This window comes from Callithrix jacchus, chromosome 10, assembly GCF_049354715.1.
Source record: "Callithrix jacchus isolate 240 chromosome 10, calJac240_pri, whole genome shotgun sequence".
Classification (NCBI taxonomy): Eukaryota; Metazoa; Chordata; class Mammalia; order Primates; family Cebidae; genus Callithrix; species Callithrix jacchus.
The window spans coordinates 78,252,902-78,263,257 of NC_133511.1; the positions used below are offsets into that span (position 1 = coordinate 78,252,902).

A 10,356-nucleotide genomic window follows, 5' to 3' on the forward strand; every position below is an offset into this window, starting at 1 on the left:
TATTTTTAATAGAGACAGGGTTTTACCATGTTGACCAGGCTGGTCTGAAACTCCTGACCTCAAGTGATCTGCCCACCTTGGCCTACCAAAGTACTGGGATTACAGACGTGAGTCACCCTGCCCAGCCTTATTACAACTTTTTAAGATGATGCATATACTGAGACTCAGGGAAACTAAGTAATTTGTCCACTCTACCTGACTACAGAGCCCTTTTTATATAGCTACAGTGTCTGCACTGAGGCCAGGTGTGAATGATAAATTATAAAAATGTAAAAATTATTTAAAAATTGTCAGAAATTTATCAAGCACATTCCATGCATCAGGAACTCTGCTGGGTTCTGTGGAAATAAAGGTGAATAAGGTCTTAGACTCTATCTTCTAGGGGCTTGTTGTTTCGAGGGAGGCAGATGTGCACATGCATAGCACAATAGTAATAAGAAAACCCAGAAGAGCTCCATGGTGATAGAAAGGTCTGCCTGAGAGTCAGGGAGGCACAGCTGCTGCTTGTGTCCCATAACTGCAGCTTCCCTATGCTGTTGGAAGGACTTTCCTCTCAAAGGAGTGAATCAGAAAACTTTGGCATGTGAACTAGACAAAGGCCTGTCGGAGCTCTACTAAAGGATGGGTTTTAGTTTGGAGAAAGCCCTGAATGAGCATGGAGAAATATCTTATTGGTATGTTGAATCAAGGCCTTTGGGAACCAAACGTCAAGACACTTGGAATAACAAGAGGGCTAATGGAGGAAATGTCTGTGAAGGGAGAGGGAGCAGGAGGAAGTCAGAAGTCTCCAGACTCCACTGCAGTTCTGATGCCTGTAAAAGGAGCATAGGGAGGGAGAAGAATTGGGCAGGAGGAGCCCCATATTCCTCGCAGCTCTGAAAAAGTCTTGGCCAATCAATGGGGGAACATCAGTGCAAAGACCGTGCGTCCAGGAGCTCCAGGTAGGGCAGGAACAGAGCAACTGCAGCACCTCTGTGCCCATCTGCATGACATGGAAGTGGATTTTGCAGCAGCAGTGAGCTCACTACGCTTCTCCCAGAAAGTTCTCTTACAGGAAGATCTGACCGGACCATCTCCATTGGCTACCACAATGGGCCACAAGAAGTTTAGGGTTGATAACAAGAGGCAGGGACCTTGGCCCCTGTAGTAGCAAAAGTAGTAAAAATAACACCAGTAACAGGTATAACAAAGTGACCCCAGCATGCATAAGGGCGATGCATGATACACATGCAGATGACAGGTGGAGGCTGGAAGAGGATGCCCCACCAGGTCAAACCCAGGGACCTAGTCTCAGCCCTCACCCTCTTCAAGTCTCTGCTGCAGTGAACACGCTTGATCTTTCTCTTTTCTCTCAAAACATCCCTTGCTTGTCTCTGTGATGACGCATTTCTTGTTTGTCCTTCCAAACTTTGAATGGTTTCTTCCGGGTCTACCTTTTTCATTTGGCTTCTAAGTGTAGGTATTTTCAGGCTTCTGTTTTGAAACTGTTTCTTTCTCTATAGCCTTCCTTTTAGGGATCACACAACTTCAGCTCTCACCTCTGACCACTGCCACATCTGTGTGTGGTCCTCATTTCTCCTGAGAACTTCAGAGTGGCATTTGGGAGCCTTCACGTTACCACATGGGCTCGCCTGTGGGAAGCTCACACACCTACTTCCCCCAGCATGGAAGACTTAAGCTCCATCTGACCTTCACTGAGGACTCACTAATATCTTGACTTTGCTGCTCCTCTCAGTGGAAATGCTGAGTCCCCAGCACTCAAGCTTGACTACCCCAAAGCCTCACTGACTCTTTCCACCTTTCCTACGGCCAGCTGGAGGGTTGCCTGAGGTTTAAGGCCCTCACCCACACAAATATGTCTCACTTTTGTTTCCTCCATTTTGTTTTCTCATTTACCACAGTCAGAGACTTGAGAGTCATTTGAGATAATGCTCTAAGTCAAGTTACTCCTAAAAGAGGCAAAAGTATCTGATTGTCATTGCTTCTCCCGGGGCCTATGCTAGTCATTTCTTCACTATTCTCCTCACCCCCCACCCCATCCCTAAAGGGTGGTCTGGGTGGCCTTCCAGAGCTACTGAGAGCACATTGCAGCCTTCGGTGGCTCCCCCCTGGTCTCTTTAGTTCAGTGCATCTCAGCAATCTTTCCAGGCACCTTCAGAGATCCCAGCAGCAGCAGAACATTCCGTTTAAAGACAGGCTAAGGCCAGGCGTGGTGGCATGCCTGTAATTCCAGCACTTTGGGAAGCCAAGAAGAGTGGATCACCTGAGGTCAGGAGAAAAGCCTGGCCAACATGGTGAAACCCTGTCTCTACTAAAAACACAAAAAGTAGCTGGGCATGTGGCAGGCGCCTATATTCCCAGCTACTCAGAAGGCTGAGGCAGGAGAATCGCTGGAACAAAGGAGGCGGAGGTTGCAGTGAGCCAAGACTGTGCCATTGCACTCTAGCCTGGGCAACAAGAGTGAAACGCTATCTCAAAAAAAAAAAAAAAAAATAGCTGGGCATGGTGGTGCACACCTGTAATCCCAGCTACGCAGGAGGCTGAAGCAGGAGAATCACTTGAACCATGGAGGCAAAAGTTGCAGAGAGCTGAGATGGCACCACTGCACTCCAGTCTGGACAACAGAATAAGACTTGGTCTCAAAAATAATAATAATTATAATAAAAAATGAAGATAGGCTAAGGCTCCAATTTTAATAAGGAAAAAAGAAAGCTATAGCTACTCTGAATGGGCTTATTCATCAATGTTTCCTCACAAATCTCTAGTATTTATAAAGTCTGAACGTTTTCTCATACCCAGGGCCCAGGAACTAGAATTAGAAGACCATCAAAGCAGACTGGAGCAGAAACTGAGAGAGAAAATGCTCAAGGAGGGTGAGTATGCTGATGTCTCGGGCCCTTGTTCGGAACACTTTCCCCCAGAAAGGTTCTTGAGCAGAGCGTGCTGCAAATCGGAGTGGGGCACTCTTCCTGCCAGCCTGCGAGTCAGAGGAGTCAAAAGCCAGCCTGCCTTCTGCCCCCACCAGCACCACAAGCCCCATTTAGCCTCATTCACTTGGGCTCTGAGGGCAGTGTTTCCCCCATTCCATGTGGCCGTAGGAACACAGTCCTATGTTCACTTATTCATTCACCCCTTCATTTAACACACATTTACTGGGAACTATGGGCCTGGTTTGTGGTAAAGAGCAACCCCTGCCCTGTAGGACTTTGTGGTCTCACTGGGAAGACTAACACCCCCAGACCAGTAATGTTAGTTCGGTGAGATGAAGGCCACAACAGAAGGGCTTTGGGATCACAGGGAAAGGTGGGCCTAGTGCTGCCAGACAATAGAGCTGGTAGAGGAAACATTCCTTCCCACAGTTGGGCAGGGCCAGGGCATCACACATGAGAAAACGATTCCCACAGGAAGAAGGGAGGGTGGAGATACACGGCTGTTACTGCTGTATGCATTCATTAGTTCCCGTCAGAAAGGCATATTCACTCTGTTTTGTGCCTGTGTGTTTGTGGCGCCAGATCCATGCATGACCTTCCTATATGCAGTCCTAGATCTAAAAGAACAACTTAAAGAATGTCTATACCTCATGGAACTAACACTGTACCCACCTTATGAGGTTGCCCAGTATACAGCAAGTGCTTGGCAATTATTAGGCATCATTATCACTTATTTTTATTTAGATATTTTTGCACTCAATGTACAAATTCGAAAACTGAGTCTCAGAGAATTTAAATAATGTGCTTGAGGTAAATGGTAGGGCTAAGATTTAGGAACAGATCACAGATCAGGGTCTTCTGTCCTTTCCCATATGGCATTGATTTGCAGACTCTTTCTTTATAGCAACAGAATTCTAAGAAAATCCTTATGCAGTAGCACCGTACAGACTAAAGTGGTGTAACGTCTTTTATATGTCAGAAGGGGCTCAGATGGGCCCATCTGCAACAAGCCTAAACAGAGAGACGATTTTTTTTTTCTGTGCTGTTTATTAACTGAGTAGTGATCCTGGAATATATCTAATTTAATAAACCTAGGGTCTAACTAATATCAGATTTATATATCTGATTTGAAGAGTTTAATTTGTTCTGTTTAAGGATAGTAAATAAATACCACCAAAGACTATATACCACCTTTGATTCTTTTTAAAAATATTTTTACTAAGGAGTAAAGTTCATACGTTTTTCTCACTCCTCTCAGATGTATCCAAAAAATGTAGTTTCTTTATTCTGTCTATACCTGAGCTCATCTTCTGCATGTGCTTCCTCCCACTAATTAGCAAGGAAAAAAATAGGAACTCTTTATCCCTCTATGGGTAAACTTAATCTGATGCAATAACTTAAACAGTCCTTGTAGGAGATGCTCAGTCTCTTTGGGAAGAAAATGTGCCGTCTTGAAGATGCCACCCCTCCTTTCTGCATCTCTCCCCAGGGTGACTGGCAGGTAATGGGAAGAGGCAGGTCTGTATAACCTTGTAGCATTAGGAATCCATGTGGGGTGCTCTGCTCATTGAGTCCCCACACAGCATCCCCATCATTGGGCTGCAATTTCCTCTGCTGGCATCCACAGCTGAGGTGTGTGCTGGTGTCATCTGTAGTCTGGCCACGCTCTCAGCATGCCTGGGAGCCTGCAGGCATTCCTTGCTCACCTAGCCTCACCTCAGCACATCCTCCATTCAGCGCAGCCAGACAGTGTCTCCTGTGGGGTCACTTTGCTCCATGGGGGAGCCCTGTGGCAGGTCCACCAGCCAGCTGTCTTTGGCAACAGTGGGGCAAGTGGACGCTTCTAGGCTCCACCCATGCCATATACAGCACACTGACATCTGGGGGGCCACACTCAGACCCTTCTTCTCTGCCCAATTGTGAAGTACTGACCTATGTTTATACATAAGGGTGCCCTTTAAGCTGGCTTCTTTCCAGAATTCTGAACTAGGGCAGGGCAAGAGTCCTTTGCCCATCCACCTCCCTCCCCCACTGTTCCCATCAAATGAGATATGACATTTCCTACCCGCTTTGGGGCTTCCAAGGCCTAGACAGAGAGATCAAACATGGGACTCTAACCCTCTGCCCCTCCTGCCTCTCTTCTCTGCTTAAATCTTGAGGTACAAGGGGTAGTGCTTCTTTATCTCCCTTTCATCAGATCTACCTGCTTCCTGGCCCAGACCTCAGAGCTAAGCCTGACGAGGGACAATGGCACCCTCTGTACTCTGGGATGGGGCTTCCCACCCAGTCCTCCATGTGTTAGACAGCGAGGCTCTAGGAATTTAGAAAGGTCTCTCTCAAGGCAATCATCTGCTTGACAAGACTTAAATCTGGCTTCAAATTCCTATTTTCTGTGTCCAAAGCTCATTACTACTTGTTTCCTACTCTTCTTTCATCTTCTAACAATCCTGTCTCCCCCAGGCAACTGAATGCCTCAGGCCAATTATCAAGGTCAGGTACTAGGCAAAGACAAAGGAAAAAACAGAGTCAGTGTGGAAACACCTTCCTGTCTATAGCCTCACTTTGCTTCCCTGTGGTCCCTACACAAAAGGCTATGGTTTGTCATTAACTATAGATAAAAGAGATTCTGGCTGGGCATCATGGCTCATACCTGTAATTCTAGCACTTTGGGAAACCGAGGTGGGCAGATCATGAGGTCAGGGTTCGAGACCAGCCTGGCCAACATGGTGAAACCTCATCTCTACTAAAAATACAAAAAAATTAGCCAGGCTTGGTGGCAGGTGCCTATAATCCCAGCTACTCGGGAGGCTGAGGCAGGAGAATCACTTTAATCCAGGAGGCGGAGGTTTCAGTGAGCCGAGGCCACGCCACTTCTCTACAGCCTGGGCAACAGAGCAAGACTCTTGTCTCAAAAAAATAAAAAAGATTCTGGTCATTGAAACAGTAACCCCTGGTGCAGATAGATGGTTTATTAGAAACTTCTCACAGATTTCTTTGCTGTGGCTCAGACATGTCTATGGAAACCAACTTTTTGTTGTTTTGTTAGTTTCTCTTCTGGGTAGAGAGAAGGTTGGGGGACCTGATAGGGCTTAGCTGATACTAAGTTCTTTTTCTTACAAAGGGATTTTCACTGTCGCTTCGTACATATCTTCAAGATGTAAACTGAGTGAACTAGTTCACTGCACCCACCTTTCTCCTCTCTGGCTTTAAGGGCGGTTCCTTGGTGTTAAATTCATTTCCTTGTTTTCTCCATTAAAATTAAAAGGCAGAACAAGTCCACAACAATCGAGAATGTCCATGCCAAGAACTCTCCTGGGGCCCAATCTTCTCTGAGCCCAGTGTTTTCCTTTTTTTTTCTTTAGAGAGCCAGAAAGATGAGAAGGATTTAAATGAAGAGCAAGAAATATTCACTGAGCTGATGCAAGTGATTACGCAAAGGGACAAACTTGTCAATTCCTTAGAGGAACAACGTGTCAGAGAAAAAGCAGAGGACCAGCACTTTGAAAGCTTCATATTCTCCAGCGGCTGTCAGCTGAGCAGGACTTGAGGAGGCTCATGGTCCCTCTACCTGGCTGCAAGCTGGGACCGGATCAGGCCAAGTGCACTGCATACCCTCACGGGTCCTTCTGCAGGATTAATAATCCCTGGAACTTAAGTTACACCTTAGTGTATTTGTTAAAATTAAAATTCTCTTGCACGCATGGCAGCTTCCCATGGTCCTTCGAGAGATTATAATGAAGAAAACCCAAAGACTCTTTGGAAATTGGCAGTCAGCTTCCGCCAGGCTCTCAGAAGTGTTGTTGGCAAATGACCAGCATTGTTTTCCTTAGAAAGTGACACAAAGACTTGACTTTCCTGCTGCTTTTATCATTTTTCTTCCCAATTCATTGAGTTACATACTTTAAGATTTTGAGAAGCTGCCTTTCCACTAATATATCCATATTTGCCTTTTTTATATGGATGACTGGTTTCCAAATGTCAGAAAGAAGCAGCCGCAGTTTAAAGATTAGGTTAATATTTAAATTGTGTTTCCAGAGAAAGAGGAGAAACCTTGAGATTACTGATTACATAAAACAAATAACTCATATAGCAGGTGTTAATTCAATCCAGGGTGAATTTAATTTACCAGATGCATTTGTAAGCCTTAATATAATATACATAAGCAATGAGAGCTTAATAGAACATTTGAGCCTTTATTTTAAGAGGAAAGGAAATAAAACTTTAACTTTATGCCAGTGGGATTGTTAGTGTTCACCAAACACTGCTGGCTTAGAAAAGCTTTTTGTCCCCATGCTACTCTTTTTATGCCTCCCTGGAAAATAATAAAAAGCATTTTCAGAAAAGGAATAATTTTAAAGTACTTTAAAATAAGTGTTGATGATGGCAAAAAAAAAAAGGGAACTTATTTGATTTGTTGATAAAATATTCGTGAGGTTGGTGCTGCTACTGAGACTGAACATGCTAGGGTACAAGAGAAGGAATGCTTCTTGCTAGTGGTCTTCTTAGACCCTCCCACTCCCTAAGAACTCTACAGAGCAAGGACAGAATCACTTCTTACTTAGAGGGAGAGCTGAATGCAGTGACCCTATTTACCACATCCCAAACTCAGTCACATTTCAGTTTGAGAAGAAAACTGGAAGATGGAGTTTCTGTCCTGACTTGTTAGAATTCCTGGGGCCTTTTGATGGTTCCCATGGGGGCCAAAGAAGAGAAGATTTAATATGGTGATGTGTTGTCATAAAACATTTGATTGTTTTTGCTCACTGGGATTCTTTGAAGATTGTTATTGATAAGAGAAACACTAAAGAAACTCTTGGTTATATATTTGGCTGCTCTCATTTTGGCAAGTGTTTAAATGTGTCATTAGACAAAAGGTGCTCTACAACAGTTGGCTCTGACTGGAGACCAAAGTTCTCTCAAGTTGATCCGTGAACTGCTTCTGTCAGAGATGCTCTCTGCGCACACCAATCTGGGCAGCTGACAAGCCAGAAATTAGATGTATAACTGGCTTTCCTCTGAGTCAGCCAACGCTTTGGGTTATATTTAAGCACAATCTTTCTATGTTATACCAAGTTCCAAAGGTTGTAGTTCTTTTTTTTTTCCTTCCTTCCTTCCTTTTTTTTTTTTTTTAAATGAGAATCAGTTCTTCCAGTGCCTTAATTCTGTTATTAGGCAATATGAGGAGGCATCTACCTACCTACCCACCTATGAAAACTGTAACATTTCTAGATATTTATCTATTTTTATTTATTTGTATATTGGTGAGAATTGGTAATATGATTTCCTCATAATTCAGGCTTTCAGGTGTTATAATTTGGAGAAGACCTATTAGCACTAAGAAATTGGTACATAAGCTATTTAATATACAAATAACCCAGATGTTTGGGGCAGTGAGTTGTATAGTATTAAAGATTTCAGCTATCAGGCATTTAGAGGTAAGATAATGGATGCACAGGAATATCAACTCATTAGAAGAAAAAGATTTATAGCTTCAGTTTTCATTCTAGAATGTGCAGTAATATTCAGGCCCCAGTCTTTTCCGTCAGTTGCATAAAAATACATCCTTTGATGCTTGCATACATTTAACAGATGATGCTCAAGTGTGTCATGTTTGAGTTGTTATTGTGCAAAAGAATTAATGGCCACTTATTTTAATTTCCTTTATTTCCATCCCAAAGAATGAGTCTCCCAAGAGGGCTGAGAGAGAAGATGGTTCTTGGCCCCTAGTATTCTGTTAATAGATGAGAGAAGCAATTTGTTCACTTTATTCCACAGACTGTGCTCTGTGGTTTATGGCTCAGTTTTATCTGGCCAACTTAAAACATAAACCTCATCCTTAACAGTTTTCTACATACACTGGCTTTCTGTTTTACTAGTACATAAAACCATTTCAGCATATCCAGTGGACACAAATATTGTGTCTGTTGAACTATCTGAAATTATTCCATTCCTTATTTACAAGTGTTCTAAGACTCTCAAAATATAAAATATTGTACATTTTGAAGAGTTTCTTTGTATACAATATGAGTAGGATTATGATGAATGCAGAGTCTGCACTGCCCCATAACAGGGCACTAGTGAATGTGATCAAGGCCCAACTATTTAGGACTTTGAATGGGGCAGAAAGCCCAGCCTCAGGTCATATTTTACAGTCAGTCTCGCACAGCTTCTAAGTTAAATCAAAGTGTTTATGATAGTTATAAGGTCAGAATTTTACCTAAGTTAGGCCAAAAGGACAGTTTTTAAGGTTGCTGTCCCAAACCATTTATGTGTCTGTTTATTTAACATCCTCTGAATGCCCATGGGGTTCTGCAGCCCTGTACCAGATGCTGAGATACAGAAAGAATATTAGTCCTTAATTAATAAAGACTTGATCTTTGTGTTTATTTGGAGGTGGACTGCAAATAAATACAAAGATCAAGAAATAAGTACCATCCTCAAATACAAAGATGAAAGCTATTTTTATTATAAGCATCACCCTATTCTGCTCACATTTATCTCAAGCATAAAGGCATATTCCCCATGATCACAGTGCTTCTTTGGCAATAAAAATAAGTTTGTGTTTTTGAAACTGTGAAAAATAATATCAGGTTGTACTGTTTCATTTAAACCTAGACATTGGCAGTGTCAGGCTGCTTGGACTCAATCAATGCCAAGATGTAGCATGTTAATTGCAACTGAGAAAGGAAGTGGCAGGTGTTTCCAACCCTGATGAGCTGCAATGAAATTGATGTTTTCTGCATTCTGGAGGCAAATGACAATTCAGCAGTGTCTCTCTTCCCAGGAAGCAGATTTACAGGCTTTTCCTTCCAAACTGAAAATGGCAGCATGCCCCACCCAGGTGGTTGATCAGAGAACTACCTCAGCAGGGCAGAGGTGGCAGGGGGCAGCCGGGGCCGCCACATGAACAGAGAGCAGCAGTCATTGGATGTGGTGAGCTCAAATGTGGGAGTTTATTGTAATAAGAAAGTTCACATACAGGGGAAAGTGTACGATTTCATCTGCTGTTTATCTTCTAACCTCACTGCTGAGTAGCTTGTAAAAGATTAATTTGCTCCAACAATTGGAAACTATTCATGTGGATGGAAATGTGTTATTTGTGCACTGCTATAGATACTGAAATGAACCAAAAATAAATGGTTTTGTGTCTCAGGAATCAAAACATTTTCATGTGGGCTTGGCCTGGCACCTCTGAGGGCAGCATCCATTTCATTTCTTTCTTCTCAGTGAAAGAGCCTGGGAAGAGCTTTGATTTTCTGTGGGAGTCTGTGAATTAACCCGGGAGGTTTTATTACCACGAGGCACCTGGAAGGACTTACCTGAGTAGCAAATTGGATTTGAATGGGAGGATGAGTGAAGAAGGCTCACCTCAGGTGTATTCTTCAACAAAGAAAGCTATTTTCAGGGCTGGAAAAGGGGAGAGATG

General features: G+C 43.3%; 1 protein-coding gene across 30 annotated transcripts in view; it reads left to right on the top strand.

Moving 5' to 3' along the window:
• The window catches only part of MICAL2 (microtubule associated monooxygenase, calponin and LIM domain containing 2), a 261,902-nt gene extending 251,816 nt beyond the window's left edge, over positions 1-10,086 (top strand). For 27 of the 30 annotated variants that reach the window (XM_078340519.1, XM_078340524.1, XM_054242079.2 and 24 more), the window contains 2 exons: positions 2,800-2,873; positions 6,293-10,086. In XM_078340519.1, coding sequence (XP_078196645.1) covers positions 2,800-2,873; positions 6,293-6,477 — 259 coding nt within the window. In that variant the 3' untranslated portion in view covers positions 6,478-10,086. The remainder of the gene's footprint in view (positions 1-2,799; positions 2,874-6,292) is intronic. The other 3 variants (XM_078340535.1, XM_054242087.2, XM_078340520.1) reach the window with 1 other exon arrangement.
• Positions 10,087-10,356: the final 270 nt, after the last annotated feature.